Here is a 27,577-nt window from a genome sequence, read left to right on the forward strand (position 1 = left end):
TAGAAACTCACAGGTGAAACTTCCATTCTCCTCCCATCTTCTGGGCACCCATTCTGCTTTGCCTTAGGTCTCTGTGGGACAGTTGCCTCACCTCTCCTAGTACACTGAGTTACCGGAGAGGCAGCCCTTTCCTTCCCCTGCACATAGATGTGCTGTAGCTATGGTGAGAGCAATCTATAATCCTCACATCCTTATACAATTTGCTACTCCAAGTTAATTTGAATTCATTACAATAAAGCAATATAATTAAAAAAAAATAAACCCAAACTCTTAAAAGTGAAGTATTTAACATGATCCTGGCAGAAAGACAGTCTTGACTAGCAGAGGTCCAGGCAGCAGGCATGGTGCATCCTCATGCAGATCCAAAGGTGAGCCATAAACAAGAACACACAGCAACACTGCCAGGCATAAAGGGCCAGGCAACGGGAGGCCTCATTCTAATCAGTCCTCAAAGGAACCTGCCACACAGAAGTGGCACTTATTCTAATTTAAAGCCCTCATGCTTGCTTCAGTGTTGCAAAATTTATAAAAGAATAACTTCATTAAACCGCCTGGCACTTCAAACACAAATGCAAACCAGCCACAACACAGAAGGAGCTGGACAAGAGGAAGAGAAATATTCCCAGAGAGTTGTTAGTGCAGATATTAAAATAAAGTCTGCACCGTGGTGCTTTGCTCTCTGACGACGTGGTTTGCCATGCAACTTTCCTTCCCCAAGGACTTCTGCCACAAGGCTCTTTACTTCTGTCATGAGGCCTGTTGCTCTTGCGAGTCTGCTTAATAACACTGAAAATCATTCAAAGCAGTTGGGCAAGCCATGTCACATGCGGAAATACATCTGGCAGTACATAAACGAATGCTATTCAATGTTCTTTTCCGGGTCTGCAGAGGAGATTCGTTCTGAACACCCCACTATTACAGTTCCCATTTACTTGGGTATATATTTCAGGCTCACATAACTTGTTGAAAAACTAATGTAAAAAAATTCTCCCCTTAATGCTGGCATTCAAGAAAGAAAGAAAGAATAAAGGTTAAGTGGAAACAATCTCTCAAATCTATGTATGGCGCTGGAGAAAAGTTATTGGCATATCCTAAAACACACTTTTAAGAAAACTTCTTTTTTTCTCCCATGAATCAGAGAATTGTGGAAGCGCTACAGTAAAATAACTTCAGGCTAGATTCCGAAGCTACAAGGCAGTCTGTGTCAGAACACACATCATTTCATGCTGAACTGTCAGCATATTTCTCCAAATCATTTTTTTTTTTTTTGGAATGCAATGAAAAGACAAATCTAGAAGCCTGTGTAAAAACACCAAGCCTCTGAGAAAGTATGTGTCACAGACGCACTGGATTACGCATCATGGTCCTGAGAGATCCCCATAATGAATGGCTCCTTCCTGTTCAGTGTTCTTATCACCCAAGTACAAATCTGTGCTAAATTCTGCTTCAAAGAGAAGAGAGTAAGCATTCAAAAACCTCGAAAACGGCAATCCCTGGATGGTTAAGAGGAAATGGCCTTGGGACAGTCAAAGGGGCATCTCTCCAAAGGTTATAAAAGTAAAAGACCGTGCATCCCAATTGTCTTTTGGAATTTTGGAGTGGGCTTCTTGTTGCTAGCCAGGAGGGAGACCTGCTGTAGGGGACCCTCACCAGGCTAGCTGGAAGACAGACTGACAGGGTCAATGTAAATATTTGTTATCACCCCAAAATGCAGTGTGCTGTGAGTCACAATATTCTTAGGATAAATGAATATTTAAACAAAGCCTATTATCCTTATACAACTGTTTTCTAGTGCAGAAAACTCTAACATCCAAATGATGTAATATACTGTTGAAAATAAATTTGTATTCTTTTTCCTCTTTGTGAATAAAACAGGGATAATCAGATGGAGTAAATAAACTAATTCAATTACAGGCAGCCTTTATTATATAATAAAATATGGATTATTGATCTTGTGGAGCTGGCAATGCATGATGCAACGAACAAACCAAGAATAGTCCAATCTAAGGCTGTTCCTGTTCATGCCTGAGTTTATTAGATACTGTTTTCACTTTTGAAAAACCACCAAAATAAAACACTACTAACTAATTAAGTCCAGCACTCCAAAAGAGGGAAAACAGAAAGTTAACTCGGGGACTGGACTGGGGACCTGAGAAGGCCCCTTAGATGTAGGGTGACCCCTTGCTGTACCCTACAATGGAGGGAGAAGAACAAGGCAGGCTCTTTCAAATTGTCTATGGAGTGGCATGTGAAAACTTATTTGGTGAGCCCAAATTTACTTCCGAGGCATCTTGTACAAATGCAATCCGGTCCTGTAATAAGAATGAACGTGTTGCTGTGTCTCTGGTGCTTGTGAGGTGGACTTGTTTGAAATACAATGCTGGACGGTCCTAGCAAAATCCTTTGTCTCTTATTTCTTAAAAAATGCAGTAATCACCCCTCTTGGAAACAAAGTAGCTCTGAATATGAGGGTCATGTGGAAAGAAAAGCCTGTACAGAAAACACTAAGGGAAGGTGATCTGTGATATACGATGTACATTTACACACCTCAGTTCTGCCTTCTCGCACCCCTTATAAATCTGCCCCAAGATGCTATGGCCGGCTGATTGCTATTTGTGCTCTGCTACAAAGTGCAGGCCCACTGTCTCCGGTAGTCCTTGTAAACTTCTCCCAGCTCTTCCTTTTGACCGAGTTCACATCCTCTGTACCCTTTTACAGGCCACATCCGCCTGCTCCCCACATAGCAGCACTAACACAAATATGTTCTTTTCCCCTCTATTTTTTTTTTTTTTTAAACAGAGTAGACCAGGCTCTGTGTTTTGGTAGGCCTCCCTCCAACGCATAGGTAAGTGTACATGTGGTATGTTTTCAAAAATGACTCCTATGAAAGGGAGGAATGAGAGATGCTAAACAATGCCGCACAAAGTTGCAGACTGTTCGGCTACAGTCCAGAAAATGAATCCAATTTTTCATTCTGTCATTATAAATATTTCATTGCAAATGGTACTGATTTTCTGCAACTGTGGTTAAGCAAAGGGCCTCTGTGTGAATATTTAAGAAAAAAAAAAACTGGGAGGAAGACAACGGAGAAGAGGGAGGGGGAATTAAAGGTTAGCAACCAATTAATTTCTTACTTGAAATGTAAAAGATGCTGGGAGAAATTCAACAGTGATGTAGTGTGTGACTCAAAGAAGAAGAAGAAAAAAACATTTACTCTGCTCTTCTTCTGACAGTTTCTCATAAAATATCTGCAGTCCATCTATCTTTTAGTACTCCAGGCTCCTCTGGAGAGCAGAAAATGGTGGTTTAAAGCTCACTTCAGTGCCAGTCTGCGGGAGATTGCTTTCCACAGGACCCCCGCTGATGGAGGCCTAGGGGAAGAGGCCCAGGAGTTATTCAATCAGCCCGAGACTCTGGGGCGGCTGGGGGTCCTTTGAGGGCTGATTATAAAGCTGCCCTCCTGTTGCCTGCCTCGGAACAGAACGAAATGAGCAGCCTCTTGCTGAGAAGATTCTGCAAGAAGGAATTTCACCTGTCATGGAGTTTGTCAGAATTTCAGGATTTATCTTGGTGCAAAATTAATAAAATACCAACCAGGATTTCAGGCTGACTACTCAGCTGTGTCATCTCAAAGTGATCTTTCACCCAAGAAAACCTGGACAGTGAGCGCAAGCATTCTTGCCCTCCTTTTCCTTTGGAGGATGAACGAGGTGACTTGACGAATGCCACCCAAACATCAGATTGGGACGGCGAGCCAATTACACACAAGGCTGCGTCACGTGTGGGTGCTACTGTCTTCTCGCGTGACCTCTCACCCCGCTGCGGTCCTTCTAAGGTCTCTTTGGAATTAGCTCCAGTCTGAGTATCAAAAGGCCATTCTGGAGTTTATAACACAGTAGGTCCCCTATGGCATCACATCAGTTAAGTTCATACACTGGTATTTCAGGCCTGGGTTTGATTTATCTTTTTAAAAGGACTACTCACGCTGGACTATGTTAAGGGCACATCTTGTGAAACATTACAAATTAATCCAGGTCAGCCACGAACAATAAGGTACAGTCTGAGCTCTTGTTTTAACACACACCCTCCTCCAGTCCCATCACCTTCTGGGCCCCCAGCAGAAAGTGAGAGGAGTGAGGAACCAGGAGGGAAGGAAAACACAGGGAAATGTTTGCGAACCTCTGCTGGCTCTCTCGGTGTGCAGTTTGGCCCTCTCTGCTCCTGCCACTTCAGCTATCCCACCGTGGCTATTTTCACACAGCATAGGCTTTGCTCACTTTAAACTTGGGCCTCGGTAGCCCCAAGGCAATTAGCTCAGGTCCTCAGAGCGAGTGGCACCACATCGCAGATGGGGCCCTGTGTGTGGCCCGAGTTGGTGCTGGAGCTGCTGGCGGGCTGGAGTCAATGGACAGAGTGGGCAAACACTTCTCAGAAGCACGGTTTCACTCAGATTCCATTTCCAGACAGTGAACTCAGCTTCCGAATATGGTGAACTTGGATTGTGATGTATACCTTGTGTTGTGTCCCTGGACTCCTGTGGCTTGGACTGTGGGTACCTCTGACTACCTGGTGATTGGCAGTGCATCCTCAGCTCTCAGTCAGTGATAGGTTTAAGGTAATTGCTACTTCTTTGTCTATTTTCTAATTGACACTTTCTAAATGAGACATTTAAACAACCCTGTAGCCTGTTCCTTGCAGTTCTTCCCCTAGTTAAATGACAGTCCTGTTTTGGAGAACCACCTTTACCAATCAGTTAGTAGTCTGACAATATTAACTCCAAGAGATCTAAGGAGAAAGAGAGAGAGGGAAAAAAGAAGAGAGAGGAGAGAGCACACTCGGAAGTTAGCGCGCAGATGGTGGGGGGACCCAGGGTGCTCTCTGCAGGCTTCAGTGGAGATGCATTAACTCCACAGAGGGATAAGGGCTTCCTACCAGTCCTGTCATGAATTATAACTGAGTATGGGAGTGAGGTCTTGGTGCCTGTCTCACAGCAAATATACTGTTCCATTTTCCTGCACAATGACCTTTCACCCTTATAAACTCAAAGCACCGCACAGCACACTGCTGATATTTTAATGGTATCACAGTAGCCTTTTATATGTCTAGAAGGCACACAAGCTTAGCAGATGTGCCCAGTGGTGTCAGTGAGACAATTATAAAATTAAGTTCTGGCAGTGCAAAACAGGAAATCTTCGATGGGCGATTCATGTTTTCAGGGAGAGATGGTCTTCTGCCAGCTGAGGAGCCCCATCAATGCAGAGAGGGGCCACACAAGGAAGAAGTGCCCCCCACCAGTGGAGGAAAAAGCCTCACTTTTGCAAACTTTCCCTTTCTATGCAAAAGCAGTTCCTGCCCAGTGAGTTCTCCACTTACTCATTCAATGAAGTTATCAATGAAGGAGACCTGTTATTTTAGGCAGTTTGAAATTTCACCACTTTTAAAAAGGACTCGTTTACCCTGCCTTTCACTCCCCTTCAGAGGCTGGGAGTTGCTGTTCTAAATGACAGCACCGCAAGCAGTGCTTTTAAGCACCATTCATCTCCCCCGCCCCATCTCAGGCTTTTCCAGAACACTGCTCTCCCTCCAATAAGGGAAACTTACTCCTTCATAGCTGCAGGGCAGAGCCTGTTACGAGCTGTAGATTCGCTGCAAATATAACAATAAAGGATACAAATGTGAATTCCTCTTAAAATACACGTTTGGCTCTGAAGCTGCCTTGCCTTCGCAAACCCGATCAAGGGCAGCCTATCAATCTTTCTCCAAATGCACAGAATAGCACGTGGTGGTGTGAGGGAGCACCACCTTGATGGATTGAGAAAGATGCTGGAGTAAATCCTTTGCTCATTTCAGGGGATTGATAGTTAAAGTCCATGATTACCATCTCTCTTACCCTAACTGTCACAACAGTTGGATATGGAAGTGGTGTTTTCCAATAGACAAAAGTTTGTAACTCAAAAGGTCTATTCTTGGCACTTTGTCTCTCCTAAGGTGGGGAAACTGATCAATGTGTGGAGTAAACATCTATAATAGTAACATGTGGGAATTCAGGGTGACTGTCTGGGTTGCAGAATCTTCTAGAAATTTGGGTTCCCAGATCTCTCCAAAGGATCTGACTACACAGGTGCTGACACAGAGCTCTGTCTTTACAGGACGATCTTGCCTGCAGTCTCTCCTTCCTAATGGAGGCAGATCTTCCGATGCTGTGGCAGCAGGCTGTCTTGGCCACGTGTAAGATGGCAGGGCCAGCAAAGCCCAGCCAAAGCAGAATGTGGCAGAGGTGATGAGCACTTCCAGGGGGTAGGGAGGGAGGGGGCTGCAGAACTGGCCACAGTGCTCTTCAGTACACCCTAGCTGGATGCTCCATAAAGCTGCACTGATGGCAGTTCAGAGATGGCCATCTGTCGTCAACTCTGGGCCAGACAAAAAATAATGTAATGGCAGCTCGCTAACAACAGGGCTGTTGGAGGAGGGAACGCATCCTAGAACGAAGAGGTGGTGCTCCCTCTTTAATAGCGAAAATCAGCCATCGATATGAACATCAAGAAATTAATGGATGGAGAATTTTTTAAAACTGAACTGGGGTGCAGTAGAAGCGATTCAAATGCAAATAAAGTGGTTTCTGCTTATTGCAGTTACCTCTGTTGCCCTTACTTCAGTCACATTAACCACTTGGTTCTTGAAAATTTGACTACCAGGACACATGGTAAAGCAGTGAGGGCCAAATTTAGAAAAAGGTGAGCCCAGGTTGTGCCTCCAAGCATGCATACACAGATTAGGCATTTATTGGTACAAAACGGGTAATTGAAAATGCATTTACTCATTTAGTCCAAATGAGTTCATTGTGACAATCATGCTTATCTTTCTGTATGCTTGCTTAATTTCTAGATGTCGTTTTATTAAAAAGCAAAATAAAACTACCTCATCTTTAGATGCATTATGAATGCTATAAAATTGCAAACTCCCTTTTGTTCAAGAAAAACTCTAGCTCTTTCAACACTGTATAAATAGAGGGAGACTGGAGCATAATAGTCAAACTGAGGTTAGGTTTGCCATGCCTATTTTTGTGTCCTACATGATTAACTTTCTGCCTTCAATGGTAAGGCCAATCAATCCTGATTGAATTATCCAATATTAACAGCTGAAAGTGATCAAAACTAATGGTGAAAACATAGCACCAATCAATAAATCAATGCAAATGATTCGGTTCCTGGAGATCTGATCAAATAAAAGAGATAGATCAATTTAACCACTGAGCAAATTAAGTGGAAGTTGCTGTAGCACCAATTTGCTTCCAAAGCCCTGCAGGCCCACAAAGCAAAGAAATGAGGCGATGTATAAAATGGACCAGTTCCAGAACCAAGCACTCATTTGACACAATTTATACTCCTATAAATCTCAAAATCTTTGTAATGTGTTTAGGGGCTGACTGAGGCACAAGAATCTAAGGGAAGAGTGTCAAGGGACACAGCCCAAACCAACCAGGAAGGGGTAGGAATGACTCTCCTTCAGACTGATTTTCCTCCAAACAGATCATTACAGAACTGGATATGCCAGGTCTAGACATGGCAACCAGCAAATACTTCCATCCAGGGGCCTTACAGGAAGACCATGAGATAGAAGCAAGGCAGGACAGGGTCTGACTTTTATTGTTTGAGTGGGGGTAATGGAAGAAAGTTTAAGTTCTGTGAGAAATAAAAGTTAAGCACTTGGAAAATACAGAAAAGTTGTGAGAAGGTAGGTATTGGGGCAAAATAGATTCACGAGAACTTTGTTTAGGTGTGTTATGAGTAGTAACATCCACTTCCCCATTCCTCCTGTTTACATGGGGAGTTCAGCCTCCTGGGGAGGAAAATATGAAAACAACATAAACTAAAATAAACCTTTCTGCACACCACACCCAGGTCCCACCTTGACTTTTATGGAGAGGCAAGACTAAACTTTTTGTCTTGGCCACACCTCCTTAATAGGAGGGGGTCATTGTGCTGTTTTGAAATTACATTTCTAAAAGCAAATATAGATGCTTCATTTTAGTTAGATGCTAAAACATGAAGCAAAAGCAAGACTCCTAACCACATGAAAAAGATGAGTGCTTAAAAAAATTAACACGAAACTATGTCAAAGTATGATTAATTGAAAAATTATTCCAGGAAATGAAGAAAACCAAAGAAGATTCTGATGTGTCTGGGGTAGAGATTTTATTTCTAATAATGAGGAATCTTGACTTTATTTTCTTAGGACAGCACTAAGAACACAGGATGAAGACCAGTGAAGCAATGTCCAATGAGTGCCTATTATCCATCCTTCGAAAGCAGCTTGACCAGCTCCCACATGATTCCCTCAGCTGCAGAATAAATATCTCCTCTCTTGGAATACAGCTGATTACATATTACCTCATGCAAGAGTTATTTTTTTGCATATCTTTGCTAATAAACTATAAATATGATATATTCCTAATCATTTTGGTATTTTAGAAAGTAATTGGCATCATGGTAAATTTAGAATCATATTTTTGTGATGATTTTTAATAAATGTATTTTCTTATCTGGGTGCTGGAATTGATTACAACAGTATATATGGCATTTGCAATTTTGACTACTAAGACTCCTAAATGCTTCAACGTATTGAATTCTATCATTTCAGACACGCATTGGAAGTGTCTTTATTGAAAAACTTGTCTAAGGCAAAAAACTAAGTTAGTGAGGAACCCAATGAGGCCCTCATCAGCCATATTTCAATGTAGAATTGTGACTTGTATGTCCTATCCTATGTACGGTAATTCATTTTTCTTTCAGAAATATGACCATAAAACTCAAAATATGCACTGAAATCAAGTGATATGGGGAAAAGATGTTTTGAGGAGGAAATCCAACAGCTATGGAGACAATGACATATTTCAACTTTAGTGATATTTGAATGTCTTGGTGTATCCCTCAGAATGTCAAACAACTGTATTTTGAATGTGGAAAACACTATTCATGATTTAATTGAGAGAAGGGCAAATGTCACAATCATCTTTGAGTCAAAAGAAATTGAAATAGCAGAATCTCAGAACCTAAAGTTGTGCTGGCCATAGCCGCTCCGTCCTCACTGTAGGAATTCCCTCAGTCTCTATGAAAGGTCTAACATGACAGCTGGTAGGTCCTTCTAACCAGACACATTGGGAGAGGATGATTTTTATCACTGCCATCCAATTGTAGCTTTTCTAGAGGCAACAATTAAACAGCAATTCCATGTATGGGAAGAAAATGGTCTATTCAACAGATTTTTACAAATGTACCACTTGCTCACACCTGTATGAACCACTTTGGATACAAATACATATTGTAGGATATTATTCTTGGACCATACCATCTTCTGTCAAATCAGCTTCCCTAAGTTCTATTGAGAAAAAAAAAAAAAAAGAAAAAGAAAAAAAAAAACTGAGGTCTATTAGGAAAACATGTGAAACACTGAACATGTTTATTTCTTTTAAAAATAATGAAATGTGCATTTAGTTCATATAATGGACTCTTATTCCAAAGCCCTTCTCCCCTCCTGCCAGCACACTTAGGCAGCCTTTGAAGTATATTAGATTTTCTTATAAAAGTGGGGTGGGGAGAACTCTATTGAAAGAAAAAGAAAGTATTATACATTATATATCTATATTTGTATCTGTGGACTAGGATTTAGAACGTCTGGTCAGCAAGGGTTAGGAATTGCCTGTGGATCGTAGCTTCCATACTAGCAAAAGGTATGTCCTTGTGGCCTAGTTGGAGTGCTCCATAGAAATGGAGGCGTCATTTTGCCTAACTCTAAAAGGAGTGAGGATTTGATGAAGTTCAAAGGATGGGGTCTGAGTGCTAGATTTCCTGAAGATGGGCAGTGTAGGATAAGGAACCATCTAATTTCTGACTGATTTACAGGCAATGGAAATGAAAGCAACTCTGCACATGTCTATGTCTATGACATGTACATATATGTATGTGAGTTTTACATTCAACAAAGCACGTCTATTCACACACACAAAATCTTATGTTTTTAATTGGGTATAAACAGTGAAAAAATATAAATCATCATGATCATGAAGTTGTTCATGTGCCATTAAAAGATCTCTACAGTGATGTTACTGGGCAATTCTGAAATGTTTAATCAATACTTACCCTATTATTCTCACTCTAAATGACAAATAAATTATATGCTTTAAGTTCTCTAATAGGATTTCAGTTCTTGGATATCTGGTCTTATGGATTCCTGTGCAAAGTCCTTCTTTCTGAACTTCAGTGGCATAAACAAGTAGATGAGTTCAAGTGGTTAAAAATTCACATTTATTTTACATATAAAATGACTTCATTTTCTAATGTTATTATTTACAATCATTACCTTAATTTTAGTTGTTTTTTCCCCCTCATCCTAGCAATTAACAAAAACCATATTATGGTTTTTGTATACTTTACCATTCCCATTTTATATTCAGGATATAAAAGAAATCAATATTTTGAAATTACATTAATCCCATCCTCTAAGGTAATTTGGGTAATGAAAGCAAATGCACAGGACCATGAACCCCTAAGGTTTTAACATAAAAATGAAAACACTCTCAAAACTAGAAAAAGTAAACTTCTGATGCATTTTTCTCAATGTGTTGCAACTAAAGTCACTGCTATTACTGGGCATTTTAGAAAATAGACCTACACAGATATTCCCATGACTGCAGATTATAGCTTTGTGAAATATTGACTATAAAGTCAATATTTCATCTCAGATTCATAATAATTATCACATTCTAACCATAAGCACTGTTCTTATCTAAGGAATGGGGCACACATTAAGCCAAAGTGTTTATATCAAGACCAAATATATATGATTCTGAGCCATGGGACTGGCAAAATAATGCTTATAGCTCTGAATTACAGAACAAGCCTGTTTGGGCCCAGATTACAATTTGAACGAAGAAGTCAGAAATGTTTTGAGAGATGTTTGACTTCACAAGGTCATAAGGACTCAGAAAGAGTTGTATGTTCTATACTAAATCTTACGTATCAGTGATTCGCAAAGTATGATGTGGTACTTCTGTGGTCTCCTTGACACTTTTAGGGAGTCTGTAAAGTCAAAATTATTTTCATAGTACTATTAGACATTATATACCATTTACACCTTTATTGCCTCAAGGGTGTACTGTAGAATGTTCTAGAGGTTACATGATGTGTGATGACATCATCTCTAAAAGCTAATAGAATGTGTGCTGTATCCTGTGTTTAACACATTTCCCAATTTGAATTTCTATTATGAAAAATATCAATAGATATTAACCCACATTAGCCCAAGTCCTTTGTAATGCTCAATAATTTCTCAGAACGCAAAGGACTCCTGAGACTAAAGAGTTTGAGAACCACAGTCCATCTTGATTGTAGAAAAGAATGAATACTGAATGTTCCATGAAACCTTCAAATGAATCACAAGAGAAATCTGGAGTCCTTAAGGATGTGTTTCATTGCTTAATTTTGTCTGATCATAAGTGGGTCAGAAGCCACTGCCACTGTTTGGGTCATTTAATGCAAGACATTGAGGCAAACTGAATTAGAATCTACAAATACAGTACAAAAGTGGAAGTTTGTTGCAAACATTTTTTTTTCAAAACTATTAGATTGATATAAGTCCTTACAGAATCTAACTTTGATTTTAAACTATTCTTTCATTATCTCATAATTTACATACTAATTAACAGTATGAATAGGCATGCTGACCATATCTTTTAGATTCATAAAACCAAATCCCAAACAACACCTTGACACCTATTGCAACAAAAAATATCATTTTTTTTAAAAAAAGCTAGATTATTTTAGTAATATGTGCTTTGAAACAATAACTGGCTTATTTTCTCTATTCAGTTGGCAAATAGATGTGATGAAATAGAATTTTTAGAAGTGATCAAAGGTGAGATTGTAACTTGATCTTTAACCCATTGACATGATGACAATTAAAGGGGCTTACCCACCTTTAAATACCAGTTTTCATTTCATCACTGGGACTTGCTACTTGTTTACTTATAGAATGATAACTGAGAAGATAAATTGCAAATCCCTTATTTTGATACATAATTCACATAAACCTGGCTTTGCCAGAGCCCAAGGAAGCACCAAGGTGCCCCAGGGTTCTGTGTGGAGTGCTGGGTGAGAAGCAGGTGGGCTCGGAGTTCCCGTTTTGCCTCTGCCTGATAACCAGATCAGCTGTTGCTGCAGGGGATGAAAACTAATTGTACCTCCCGCTTTAGAATGAACAATTTTATTGTTAATAGTAATATTCACAACATCAACATCATTTTCAGTTATTGGAGTTATGGACTCCATTTTCCTCTGTAGGAACCAACAAGATTTATGAAAACTCACGTTACTCTTATATTCTTTCATCAGAAAAATAAAGATATCCTACCCATTTTCCAGATGAAGAGACAGAAAGAAAAATAATTAGTTTCCTTCTATGATAAGTGACATTTCTTGGGGAGATCCAGGTCTCTGACTCATATTTTTAATTACTGGTCTATTGCTAAGACTAATCAAAATAACCAAACATTTATTTTATATAATATACCTTATATTCACACCCATTATTTCATTTTCACCTTTCGGCAGCCCTGTAAGTGTTAAGTTTGTTTATTTTTTCTTCATGTCTGAGGTTTGGAGAAGTTATGGACCAAGGTCAGTCACTTGTCTGGTAATTGGAATACTCAAGGCTAAAGTTAACACCTTTGGGTGCCAAAGTTTCCAACTCTAAGACATGTTTTATTAATAATTATTCCATTTCACTAAATGGAAGTAATACATACTGGACAAGAGTATAGTTTCTTCCTTCTCTTTTCTTCTCCCTCCCAATGTTAGGCCCTTCAGGACAACAATAACCTGGACATCCATCCAGCCTGGAACCCAGTGGGAACAGAGCATGAATAAAACAGGATTTGGGAGAATGAGCCATGACAAGTGAGGTGAATGATCCCACAGTCCAATAAACCTGACCCCTACAATTCTCACACTGGGTCAGAAGGTCCAATTATAGGTCTGTTCAAGTTTCTTTTTATGATTGACAGCAGCCAGAGGCAAAATTACTTTGGTGTCTATTAATCTGGTCTCTAATTTTCCCTTTGCCCCCAAACACATAAAGCATCATGGTGGCCCAGGGTGAGTGATACTGTGAATCCACATTTAAAATGCCCTTGTTTCCCATAAGCATACCAACTAGGTTCAATCCCGTCTTCCTCATGAGGACATTACCTGCAGCTCTGTTTGGAAGAAAAACTTCTGTGGACATTGTGTACAGTCATAGATCTTGTCTTCTTGTCCATGGGCAGAGAAAATATGCTGCTGCAACTTGTTTGCTTGAACAAACACTGAAATGATAAAAGGATGGTGAACTTGGGTTATTTTGTTTCTGAAATGCCCTCAGCTGATGACTCCCTATGAACTGGCAGACCAGGTTGAATGGCACCCCTCCTGGGTGTGACTCACCACCCAGCACCTGGAGAGAATGGAGTCACATTTGCTCGTGGTTGGGTCTCTGACTTTTGTTAAGATGTACTCTACTGAGCACCTAATTCGACCCAAATAGCTCCAAAGTAGCGGTTTATGGAAGCCCTGCTCCCTATAAATCTTTTAAAATAAAGCTGAAAATTGTCAAATGCACAGCTCTGTCTCAAAAGAAATGACTCCGATTTCTCAGCAACCCACAGGTTAAGAAATCATAGATGCCAAAACCCTGTTTATTGTATTTGCCTAAAGTTATAGCTAGCAAACAGTTCTCTATTTAAATGTGTTAATGCTAAAAATTATATCCCACAGCTACTCTGGGGCACTGTCTATAAATGTGCAACAGAACGGCAGGTAAATTCTCTTTGGATACTTTAAGATCAACTCAGCCTACACACTGAATGCAAGGGTTTCAATAATATAAACATGTTCAATTTTAATGACTACAAAACAAGGCCCTAAGACTGTGTAACAGTTTACCTAGGAGACATACTATTAATAATTAAATTGTATATGCCAGAGGCGGTGTTTGGGTTGGCAGAACTGACTTCTGATGGATGCCTGGTGCACTGTGACCTAAAAAAGTTTGCATCTACAATATTAATCTGTATAGGCAGGGAAAGGATTTATTAAAGATGTTGGCATTTGACTTTGACTCCACTCTAATCATTAAAATTATTCTAATTGCCAGCCAACCTAAAATATTAGAATATTGTTCTTATGAGTCATACATTTTAATCACATTTCTCATTACCTTAAAAAACCGCTCAGATTTCATTTCCCACCTAACATGTTTTATATTGGAAGTCTTTTTTTTTTTAATTGTTATTTCTAAATTACTTCAAGAAACACTAAAACAATTCAGGTCTGTCTGTACAAAAAATGTAGACTGTTCGTGATTAATGTACTTTAGTCTCTTCACCCCCCTCAACAAAAAGAAATGGGGCTTTTATACAGATTTGCAACTAATCTCCTTATAACTTAATACATTTTATGAGGCTTCTGGCTACAACATGAAAGCACTATTTTATTAGGAGTCTTAATTGTAAGGAGACCTATGACCCAGTCCCCCTTTATGAGGACTTATTAAGAGCTTTTGTAAGGAACCCAGACTCTTGACTCCTTATATTGTAAGATATATAACACTGAGGGTGAACACACAGCAAGCAATACATTGAAACACTAAAATTTTGGAAATAAAAAAAGAAAAACTTTCAAAAGAAGGATGGACAGTCATTATTGAATGAAGGAGCCAAATCAGCAACTGTCGAAGGCAGAGCCATCAACAAGCTCAGGTACTTATTTTGAGAACTGAGTGACGAATGTGGCCCCTCTCTTCTGTTATTGCAGAACAGAGATCTATAGGCTGAAGACAGTGGCGGTAAATAATCAATGCTTGGAATTTTGCTCTTCAAACAAAGAAGTCAATTTTGAGATTCTCTCCCTCTCTATGTATACACACACACACACACACACACACACACACACACCCTGGAAAAATAAAAAGGAAATATAGCCTTGAGGGGCTTGACCACTGAGTCCAACACACATACAAAATAATCATCAAGGATTTTTCCAAAATAACGTTTCCATTGTTGTCGGGGCAGTACCAGGAATATGTATGATCATATTTCAACTCCTAGGGGTTTCAAATGGTAGTTTCTGATTTACATCTTCTTTTTTCCCCCTGAAAACCATAATGCTATCACGTTTAATACATTTTCTTAAAATTGTAAATTTTTATCAACATTAAAAATCTAATTTCATAGGAAATAAGTGTCTCATCTAATTGGTTTTATGGTTCAAAGAATTTTGGGAGCATTTTTTAACTATACGTTTCTTATTTCTTATGTAGAATGTTATAAAAAGTTCTGGGTTTCAGTTATAGACATGTGCTGACAGCCCGGCTGCACTTTTAGTTGAACGTCGTGTGATTAAAAAGCAGCCTGGTGCAGAGGGCCTTGGCCTGCTAACCTTTTAACATAGAGAGGGAAAAAAAGTGAACACAACATGGGTGGTGTTTTCCAAATGTAAAAGTGCAAACTTGTGAGAGAACTTGAAATGCCATTTGTTCATCCTGACAGTTAACCTTCCTGCCCATCCGAGCCGTTAAGTAGGCTGCAATCAATAATGCTAATCAGCAGAGATCAAACATCTTCCTCCCAAATTGCACTGACCTCCTCTCTGTAAAAGGCCATAGCAGTGGGAAGTATGGTCTGGTAGGAAAGACATGATGTGACCATACAACTTCCCAGTTTTCTTAATTAAGCCTCCTACCTGTAAAGCAGACAGGACACTTGAAGGTGCCTCCCATCCCTTCGAAGCTGTGCTCTATCAGGTGGCACTGGAGTTTGGCAGGAGAGTCGAAGGTCTGGCTGCAGAGTTTGCACTCATGGTTCAGTCCTTCATCTGTGAAGGAAAGTGCATGGACAGAAAAGGTGAAAACCATCATAACTTTTATAGACTAGTGAATTAACTACAAGTGCATACATTAAACTGTTTCTATCACCTAACATAAATATGTAGTAGCATATATGGCTTCTGGTTATTTAACATTATTTATGAGTTTATATCAATTTAAAACATTTCTGGAATTTAAAATCCAAAGATAATCAGAAGTCAGATTGTATCTTAGGGCCAATGCATTTTATTAAGCTTTTAAAGTATAATTAGTATATCAATAACAAGGAATCTAGTTTAATTATCATGATTTTATAGACTCTGTATTTCTAAATTCCTAAAATAAAGGAGCCATAGAAAAGTGGATAACTTCTTCCTCAATGCCTCTCCTTAGGTTTACCTAGAAGATTCTAGAAACTTCTATTTCTAAAAACTAAGTTCTCAGTGGTGTTTCCATTGATGTAGACTTTCTTTTCCCAAGACTTTCTGGTGGTTCTGAAATAGTACTAATGCTTATAATATCTAATCAATGCTCTTTTTTGCACTTTATGTTTCTAGTCTCCCATGTTCTTCCCAGTTCATTGTTATCTTTATAAGAGTTTTAAATGTGCTTTCAGATCCACTCTGCCTATCTTTCCCAGCACTTTCATGAGCACCAAACTTACTCTGGACTAGTCCTGGATTTTTCTTTGATAGCAACAAGATGGCAGAAAAATATTACAATGACCTAACAATTGTTGCATAAATAGTTCACAATGCAGAGAGAAACCATTACTTTTATATTGATGTTTTCCTGATCGAAATGATTATGAATTTAAAATCTAAGGATTATTCTTTTTTTTTTTTTTTTTTTTTTGCGGTACTGGGGATCGAACTCAGAGCCTTGTGCTTGTAAGGCAAGGACTCTACCAGCTGAGCTATCTCCCCAGCCCAAAATCTAAGGATTATTCTAACTCCTTAAAATTCATAATCATAAGCAATGGAGAGCAGCACGCTAGAACAACCTGTAGAACCATGTTCTTAGTGCCTCCTGTGTTTCAGGCACTGTTAAGTTCTACCTGCTTGCAGATATGGAGTCACTGAATTTCACAATGTGTGAGGTTGTATTTCCTTGTGAGGAATACTATCATTAGTCCCATTTTACAGATGAGCAAAACAAGGCCCAGAGTGTATAAATAACTTTTCTCTGAGTCAGAAGGACTAATAACTGGAGGAGCCAGAACTTAAATCTAGTCAGTCAGGCCCCAGGGGCCATGATCTTAACAGATAGGCCAGGGCATATACCTACTACTCCCAAGACTACTTATTAGGAAGTAGAGGAAGCTACACTGTAACCTGGCTTGTTTTCAGGTTATACTTTTACTTTCTCTTATTTGCAATAATTAAAAGTACTCCCAAGGGACATGTGTGCCAGATAGACTACATCCAGGGAATGCAAGACATGCTCCTGCTGTGAGGGTGACAAGTGTGAACTCCAAAGTTATGTCCTTCCATTCAAAGACAATATGCCTGTATAAGTCCTTCAGCAGTTGATATCACTGGCGATACAAAAGCCCAATTACAAAGTGAGTTATTATTAGCTGACTAGAAGTAAAATCACTCTATTTGTATTCCTAATCTTTCTTCTCACACAAGTATGAGTCTTTAGAAGCATAGGATTTGAATTTGTAAAAAGGGAAGCAAAGCACTAATTAAGCCACCCAGTACTGTCTACATTTCACAAGAGATAAAAACCTACTCTGTATTTGGGTGGCAGAGTAAATTCCTTGATTATAATTATGTAAGAGGAAGTTTAATTGTGCCTACTGACATGACAAGGGGTTATACAAAAAGCTTTAGGGATTATATAAGATCAAGCATTTTTTTTTTTATCTGTTCTTTTTTTTTTTCTAATCCTAAAGTCACCATAAAATTTCCAAATTTTATTCATTACAAAATACAAGAAACACAATTTATCATAGGGACTGGGTCAGCAAGCTAATCATTAGAAATACTTGCCAAATTTAAAAGTTTCCTATTTCCTCAATGTGTCATAACTTTATTTTGAGTAGTAAGAAGGTAACTAAGAATTTTAATGTCATTTTAAAATAATGTTTTATTCTTATACAATATCCCATAAAATGGAGACAACGTAATAATAATGAAAACTTCTATCTGTTTTGCATAAGAAGCAAGTTGTGGCCTGTGTGTGAGAGCTGGTGTACATTTGTTCCAGAGTTCTTATACTCTAACAGGTGTGAAGGAACATGTATGGACCTGGTAGGACTTTTCCTTGGAAATAAGGACTGACTGCTACATATACATAAAGAGAATTATGCTAATTAGGATGTGTTTAATGTGATACTGTCCTTTTTGACTGTGAGAGGTTTGGAAAAATAACAGAAGGAAAACTAAATAGCATATATATGTATGAATGCAAGGAAAATGTCTTCAACAATTTTTACTTATTTCCTACCCAAAGAAAAGAAGTTGACTGTTAAAGAATCCAAATTTAGCCAACTGATCCCCCAAAAGTGATGTACTGTCATCAATGTATTTAAGCATTATTAGTGCAGACGGTTCATGTACTCCACCCTTTTTTGTGGAGGCCCTAAGTGACACCAATGATAACCATTGCATCTAGTGTTTTCCAAACTTTTGTTATAGCTTACAAATATATCTCAACCTTGGAAAAATACTGAAGATCCTACATGCCTTTTATTTGTATTATGCACTGAGGTCTTGTCCAATAAACCGATCTCCTAGTTATTTTCATAGGGAAGAAAATACATCTTCGCTCTTACTCAACGAATGGTAAGATAAGCAAAAGCCACAGGGTCCTAATATAGACAGCGAGCAGACTCACCTGCGCCTCTCACCTTTGTTTCCTCCCCTACTCTTTCTCCCCATGTTCACACTTGTTTATTAATACTGCAGGGTCAAATGCATAAGACATATGAAAGGTGGAGGATCCAAAACATTTTTGCAACTGGTTAAATAATTCATTTTGCATTTTTTTAATTGAAGGTGGAGGGCCATGTCAATGGTGTATCCTTACTCAGAGTCTACTTAAATCTTCTCTCATGTATTCTATATTTACTTTGTGTAACTACTAACAGCAGTGTGTAATGCTAACACCACTATCCTCATTTGTAAAGAGTTTCTAGAACCCTTAGTGTGGGGGGAAATCTGGCTGAGTTAAACCTGGTTTTCTTTCAAAGGCTCATGAGATAACCCTGTCAACACCTCTGACTCCAGGTCAACCCAAGGCTTGGGCTCTGCTGCCCCTGAAGCTACATCTTGCACCTTGCCTTCTCCCTGTTTCTTCCTAAAGGTGCCAGAAAGCTTAAAAAATTCAATCAAAGTAACCATTTCTGCTCTCCGGAAAGGTAGCAGCTGACGGTAATTGTATAATACAGTCTGACTCATTTATTAAAAAGAGATTCAGAGTCAATTGATTTAATAACCATTACAATATTCCATTAAGGACATAATAGGCTAGTGCAGTCCTATTTTTTTTTTATGAAGAGTTATAGATGGAATCTTTGGATGAAACTTCTAGATATTTCTTCCTCTTTTGTCTTATTGGTATTCTCCAGACTTTCTATGATAAGTATGATTTGCCTCTGTAGGTACTTTGAGATTAGAAAAGAGAAAAAAAAAAGACAACCTATCCTTCCTATGTTCTACTAATAAAGATTGATTACAACACTGAAATTTTGATAGCCAAAAATTTACGTAGCATAGGAGCAATATTACTGCATATAGAAAAACTCCAATATAACACATTAGACTTATCAATATCCTAGCCAATACATGTGAAAATAGAAATTAGGAGAAGGAAAAAGAGAAACATCACAGTGTAAACTAGTCAGCTGGATGAGCACACTACCGAGCTTTCAATATCAGTCTGTATTTTTGCAGAACATACTGAGTATCCCTACCTCTTGGGTGGTGGGTACGCACATGCCCACCTCGTGGGTCTGATGTCAGAGTGGAGCCCACCGCAGAAAACATGGAGGCCAGCAACTTCCCATCCCCACCACCCGAAGCAAGGCACAGCCAAAGATGGCTTGAACATAATTGGCAAGTAGTTTTACATGTATAGAAATTTCAGCTGAAATAATTATTTCCATTTGTTAATCTTCATTTGAGTGTGAACATAAATGTAAACAGAAATCAAGTCTACATAAAAGAGACTGATGCGCATGTAAATATTTACTCCAAAATTAAATGTTTCAAAGGAGAGAGTGTGCATACATAATTGGAGTACAAGTTCGTTGCCTTAGTGGGAAACGTGATAATCATCAACAAAACTTTAGGTTCTTAAGAAACAACCTGCTTTGCTGAAGCCAGTTCAAAGATGAATGGTGATTTCTCCAATGTATAAGACCTGGAGCTGAGCAACTATTAATCAGCCCATTTGATAATAAAAGAAATAATAGTTACCATTTGGATGCTCAATATTTACATGAGCTTCAATTCAAGTTATGAGCTGCAATGTGGCCATGGTGAGTTTAACACAAGACACTGACATTTCAATATAAGCTTTAAACAAGAGAAACCCTTTCAGCAGCCTCCAGACTGTGGTCCCATGCTTATACTCCTTTTCCTTCAATAAAAACAAAAATCTAGAGCAGCTACAAGCAAATGTTCAGTGGCTGACTTACATGCAGCTGTTATCTCTGGAATCACTGGGGGCCCCCTTATATCGTCTGATCAACACTGCAACCATTACTGAGGACCAATTTGTAACGGTTTATAAGTAGAACTCCTTCTCTCATTTACCCTGGAGACTGGCCAGAAGGGTCCTCCAGCCTCTTCTACTGCATAAATCTATAGGCTAAAGTCCACAGATATAAACCCCTCCTGGTTCATCATCATGTGGCAGGGGCCATACTTAAAAGCTCTGATCTGAGTGGGAGTCAACTCTGCCCTCAGAATCCAAGCAGAGGAATCAAATGCCCTGCAGTTGTAATTTTTCCAGTTCGAATGTGTGTACCACTATATCCTTACATATATATTTTTTTAAAATCCAAGAAAACTATGCCCTAAACCAATTCCCAACACCCCATGCTTTACTTTGCTTCTCCTCTTCCCTGAGTTAATTTCCAAGCACACATTTATAAGCCAGGGGTCTGAGAAGTAACAAAGCAAAGCCACACATGACAAAACTCACCCCTCGGCTACGTTGGCTCACTCTAGAAACCAGGGGTAGAAAAATAGGCAGGCTGTGCAGTAATTTGCCATGCACACAGCCATCCCATTCTTCCCAGGTCCGCGGCACTCCGGCCACTATAATTTGTTGTATTACATACTGCACATATTTCACAACTGTAACGTAAACACACTGAGGTGCTAATTTGGCAGTGGAGAATATGACTTAGGCTTCAAAGTCTGCCAGTAGATTAGTCATTAAGCCCCTAAAGTCAGGCAGAATTGGAGAGTACTGAACATTGTGCGAACCTTCCCCCCAATCCCCCCACATCAGTTAAAAAGTTCTGCCCTTATTCTTTGGAACAATTTAACATGGAAATGAATGCTGTCTGAAGACTGACACTAGCACTTCTTGCAGTTTTCTCACTGGCAATATGGGAATGAATGTCTGCCACTGTCAGGATTTTTATGCCACCTGAGAGAGGAACATGAGATATAAGCACAAGACTCTTAGAATAAAATAAAGGGCACTGGGAGTGTGAGTAAATGAGTACCCAGGACCTAGACTTTGACCCTCTGTGTGCAAAGTGCCTAACCCTTAGGCATCTCACGAAAAGCCACATGCCTCCACCAGAATTGTACTTCACAGAGATCGTCAAGGTGCAAGTCTCCATTTAACTCGGTGACTGTTTTTGCCAATGGTCTAAAGGCTGAAATGTTTTTGGACTTTATAAGCAAAGCCACTGATATTGACACTGTTATTTCCTGTCTTGAACTTCTCATTATCAGCAGGGCTGGAGCAGGAAATGATTCAACTGGGGTAGGCTGCGTGGTACCCAGCAGATTTTAAAGAGCCCAGGGGCTGCCTAGAGCCCCATAAACATCAGCAGCTTGGAAACTAGCAGGAGGTCCAGGTGGGTAGGGATGGGAGAGGCAGGCTGTGGAATTTTAGATGCCCTGAGATGCAATATCATCCAATGCCTTGGCTATTGTTATCAGTTATGTGATGCACCTATTAGAATATTCTCATGGAAGAGAAAACATTGGAATGTTGTTCAAATAATAAACAATAAAACAAACAACCCACCAAAAAGGTGGCTTTCCTCCAACTGTGGGGACTCAGCAGTGATATTTTGGCACAAGTGGGGAATAGGAATAGCACATGGACTCAGATACCTTTCAAATCTGACCAATACTCTGGTATCTCGAGTTCTTTCTTTTCTTCTTTCTTGATCTAAACATGGGACCTACAGTTAAGTCTTAGTGAAAACACAGTGCTAGCAAACAGCTTTAAAGAGAAAAATTTTGATTTCAAATGCTTTAATAATAAAAAAAAAAAAAAACACTTTAGGATGTTGAAGCAGGAGGATGGCAAGTTTGAGGCCAATCTGGGCAACTTAGGGAGACCTCCTCTCAAAATAAAAAATTAAAAAGGGCTGGGGCAGTAGCTAGGTGATAGAGGGCAAGGCCCTGAGTTCTATCCCCAGTTCCACACAACAACAAACAAAACAACAACAAACATTATTTGGAGGGGCACTGATAAAACCACACTGAGTGTCTTTCCTGATCCCAAGAAAAAATATTCGTAACCAAGAAAAGAAGAAACTAGTGCATGTTTCTTAGGAAAAATAGTATTAGCACTGAAAAGGCTATGGTGGGAGTGAGGATTGAGTCCAAGTCTGGAATACATCCTCCAGATTTATATAGAATATTTTTGCTCTTAAAAATTTAGCTTCTGCCGGATGTGGGGGTGCACACTTGTAATCCCAGCAGCTTGAGGGGCTGAGACAGGAGAATCTCGAGTTCAAAACCAGCTCAACAAAAGCGAGGCAGTATGCAACTCAGTGAGACTCTGTCTCTAAATAAAATACAAAATAGGGCTGGGGATGTGGCCCAGTGGTCCAGTGGTCCTGAGTTCAATCCCCAGTACCCCCCCCCCCAAAATTTAGCCTCCTGTATAAAGCTTTAATATCAGTCTATACCACTGTGCTCCCCTGGAAAGGGACCCAGTTTCTATGAACAACTTTCTCCCTTGCTTATAGTCACATGAATACAGGACGGGAAACATTTTTCTTGCAAAAAGTTTTTCGCCACCTTACCTTTAGTGCTGACCTGTCCTCTGCCTTAACAGAAAGCTCTTGAGCAAGCAAAGGTAGGGATAAAACACTGACTTGCATTTTGCATAACAGATTAGATGTGCAGTATGATTGGAAATGGGACCTTTCCAATTCAGGAATGCATTTCAACTTCTGCTGTGTCTGTTGAAGAGTAGTAGGTGGCAACTCAGGATATGTTTATACCAAGACAATGTCAAGAAATAAGTTAGGGCTGGGGAGATAGCTCAGCTGGTAGAGTGCTTGCCTTGCAAGCACAAGGCCCTGAGTTCGATCCCCAGTACTACAAAAAAAAAAGAACTAAGTTAGGAGTTACATGTCAATTCTTTCTACAGTGTAAGTTTCAAGGGTATTAGTTTTGTTCACTGATGCATGCCAAGTGCCTCTTACATGACTTATAGTTGAGATTCAATAAGTATCTATTGAATGTATGGGAGGTATTTAGTTAGCTAGTCCAGTGTCTGATTTCATTAGAAGAAAACGCCCAGACTGACCCCAGAATGGTATTTATTGTCAGTTAAGTTTTAAATCTTTGCTTCATTTCCTTGGGCATTAAACCCAATGCAGGACACATAATGGACTGGCCAAATTTACCTTTCACTGCTTGGTTTCATTATTTTCTGAGATAAGATTAAAAGGCTTTGGCAAATAAAGCATTGACAAAGTAGCTGTCTAATTGGTCAACTCATCTCTTCCAAGCAAGTGGTGAGTCCAAACTTATACCTTATTTCAAGAGGAAAAATGTTATTATGTATTTTATGTCTGAAATGAAAAACATACCATATAAAAGATAGCATGAACCAGGCACAGTGGCACATGCCTGTTATCTCAGCTACTTGGGAGGCTGAGGAAGACGATAGAAGTTTGAGGTCAGACTTAGCAACTTAGCAAGAACCTGTCTCAAAATTTAAAATAATAATAATAATAAAGGATTGCAGATGTAGTTCATAGTAGAACACCCCTGAGTTCAATTCTGAGAACCACAAGGAATAAAGAAAAAAGGATAATTGCCTTTTATTTGTCCCAAGTCATAGTGATGCCTCTACATCACATATTCATGAACCATAAAAACTTGTTCTTAATGCTATGCATTCTTATATAGCAAAGTTCTATTCTTTTAACTAATTAATTAAATCCTATGTCTATGTTTATTATATTCTTGGTTTAAAATTTCTTGTTTGATATCAAATACCTACTATTAATGCCCTCACATCTGGGACTTGCAGTATCAGTGGAAGTACAAGTGTATTTACCTTCAAGTGCTATTCAACACACACACACACACACACACCCACACACACACAAATTGGTAAAATCGAAAGAGGATAGTTCATGCAGCATAAACTAAATGTAACCTGCCTTAAAGTTAACTCTATTGGGAAAACATCTTCGAGAACTGAGACAGTGCAATAGTCAATATTAATTCCACACAGCGGTGGACCAGCAATACGAGCTGTGTACTGGACACGGTGCTCATCAGGCATGTTTTTGAGTTGTTGTGCTGAGTTTATGGCAAGGGTCAGGGCCTTCTCTTTTTCTTTTTTAAAATCTTCTTGTGCTTGGCATAACGCCACTAGTTATCTGTTGGAGAAAGTATCCAAACACTGCAAAGCTGTTTATCCTTGCTAGAAAGCACAGCCTGCTACTGCTGATGATTAAAAACAAAACAAGAAAACCAAAAAACAAATCAAACAAACAAAAGAAACGAAGTGAGATTCTAGAGCTTTTGCAAATGTTATGGACCTGGACAACCATTGGTTTAAGGCAAGAAGCTTGTTGGGCATTTTCAATGCTAATTATCTTCCTAAGAAACTATATGATTGCCTCCTTATTGTGAAGCTGACATTTTCTCTTAAACTGGGGTGTCTGAAGTCCCAGTTCTCCAAAAAGCAAAAGTCATGGCTGCAATCACATGGGGGTGGAAGAGGGGCCAGGATCTCTGATTCCTAAGAGACTGTATCCTGCTCCACTTCACTTGGTGGCAATACTAAGAACATCGTTAAGCAGCAATGCAAAAATCACCATGCTGCATGTTATTTGCAAATGAGTCAAATTTTTATCGTTCTATTGTTGTGACCTCAGAAACTTGGCCTTGAAGAACAACAAGAGAAAAAAAAAGGTAATGGCACTATAAATGCAATAAGATTTCTAAAAACAGTTTATTGAAAATGTGCTGTGAAACTTGAATTCTTCTAATCAAACGATGCCACCCCTTAGAGAAATTTTCCTGTGCATTATTAAAGTGATATACTGCAGTACTAGTTAGAGCTCCATAACCTTTAAATTGCCTGATTGTAATTAAGGCCACTAGTTTTATTTAGGAAGGTTCAAGGAGGCTCAATTTAAGTTGGCTTAACTAGTGTGAATTTAATGTCATGCTGCCAGAAGGCGGAGGAGCACTCTGGCCTGGCTGCTCTATGGCACATGCAGCTGTGGGGTCATGTATTCTAAATTAAGCCCAGATTTAAAGAAACTACAGCCATCGGGAAGTAGTTGGGTGTATGTAAGTATACATTCCCACGTTGGCATATAACATCATCCCTTCGTTCTTTCATCCAACATATGGGCAATTTTCCAATCTGGAAGTCTAAATACATATGATTATTTATTGAGTGAGTAGTAGGGATTTTACAGTAATTTTTAAGGGCTTGGGGATCCCTTTCATGTAAGGTGGGGCTTAAGGTAACATTCAATCAGCATTAATGATTTAAAATGAAATGTGCTCATAACAAAGCTGTAAAGGCAAGAATGTTATTACAAAGAATTCTAAGAAGAAAAATTTATAGTTAGGAGTATGAGGAAAAGAATGGTTATTATTCAGAGAGACCACTGTATGGAGTACTAAAAACAATATATAAACCTCACTGAAAGGGTAGCAAATCAAGGACTGAAAAAAAAAAAAACAAAAAAAAAAACAAACCCAGAGCAAATGAAGTAACTTACAGTATAGACTAGTAGAAGCAAAGGGTAGCAACAGAGAGAAAAGACTTAAAGATTTGACCCATGTTCAAAATTTTACTGGATGGAAACTCAAAAACATTCATCTCTGAATAGAATGCTGGCAATTTTCTGTAGCTCCAACAGCAATAATGATAAATGAACTTCCTTACAGCCAAGTGGCTCAAGCAGCCAACTACGCTACCACTATATAATTAATAACAATAAGCAATTAAAGAGAACAGCAGGTTACAACTATAAGGTGTCAAAATATATTAGCAAAGGAAAATACAGCAACAACACACTTAAAAGAAAAAGAAACGTACTGTATGTGAATCCACGTGCACTGTCTTCTTTCAGATTATATTTTGGATAAAGCTTTTATGTTTGAAGAGAAATAGAGGATGACATAAAACTACTATAAGGTGATTAGCATCCCTCTGAAAACAAATCATGCTCCCAACATTCAGAGGAATCGGAAATGTGATACGGGAAATGTGATTGAGAAGGCACAGGAGAGTTGGCTGACCACTATTTGGCATTATTCATTTACTAAGAAATATTCTAATAAACACTTCACAAAACTGTATTGTTGACTCGCATATTTTCAAAGATCCCAGAACATTTTATATTTTCTGGTAAAATGATGGAGAAGCAATAAACTAGGAAAGTATAGGGGGAAAAAAAAAGAAGTCAACATTATCTATTTGGGTGAATTCTGGAGGTTAGAAAGGGCTTTGGAGACAATCTATCATGAACTTGCTTAAAAGACGAGAATGTTGAAACTAGAGATATTAATTAAGTGTTATGGTTATGACCAGTATCAGAATCCAGGCTTCCTGAATCTAAAACTACATTGGCCCACCAAATTCTCACTTAAAATTTTTTTTCTCCTTCTTAACTATGGCAGTTTAAGTTGTCAATTAAACAAGACAAAAATTATTCTTTTCTAGCCCTCTTATCAAGGTGCAAGGAGCTATTTATATTTCCATGTTACCTGACCACTCCTTTGCTACCTGACACACCAATGTCTGAATTTATTTAAATTGCCCTTATCCCTTCTGTCCATAGCAACTACCATGAAAGTCTCTTTCATCATGTGAAAGTTTTCTTCCTTCAGGAAAACAAAACTTTAGCTAATATTCAGTCCCTCTTAGAAACTTGAAAAATTTGGCAATGGAAAGTAAAACTCCCTTTACTTCCAGATTCTCCAGCCAGACTAGGAATGCATTCTCAGTATAGCACTTTGGTCTGAACTGTCAATCTGGAGGAAACATTCCTGATTATACTACTGGTGACAACGAAGCTGATGTTTTCTCTCACTGACAATAACCCAATGATTTGGTTAAACTGTCAACTGAAACTCTGTGGAGGCTGGGCTTGAGTGCTCCTTTATGGAATTAAAATTATCCAGAAAGAAATACTGATTTCTTAATTCTATTCTGCCTATAGCTAACTATACTTCTTAAGTAACTGAATCATTCCTGATAAGGT

The 27,577-nt window shown here is 38.9% G+C and overlaps 1 protein-coding gene across 5 annotated transcripts in view; it reads right to left on the reverse strand.

The window, feature by feature from the left end:
• The window catches only part of Znf521 (zinc finger protein 521), a 270,000-nt gene that overhangs the window by 12,824 nt on the left and 229,599 nt on the right, over window positions 1-27,577 (reverse strand). For 4 of the 5 annotated variants that reach the window (XM_047526403.1, XM_047526401.1, XM_047526399.1 and 1 more), the window contains 2 exons: window positions 15,774-15,905; window positions 13,245-13,360 (listed from right to left, as the gene is read on the reverse strand). In XM_047526403.1, coding sequence (XP_047382359.1) covers window positions 13,245-13,360; window positions 15,774-15,905 — 248 coding nt within the window. Of the gene's footprint in view, window positions 1-13,244; window positions 13,361-15,773; window positions 15,906-27,577 lie in introns of those variants that run through there. The other variant, XR_007105183.1, reaches the window with a different exon arrangement.

The sequence above is a fragment of the Sciurus carolinensis genome, chromosome 15, assembly GCF_902686445.1.
Source record: "Sciurus carolinensis chromosome 15, mSciCar1.2, whole genome shotgun sequence".
Taxonomy (NCBI): Eukaryota; Metazoa; Chordata; class Mammalia; order Rodentia; family Sciuridae; genus Sciurus; species Sciurus carolinensis.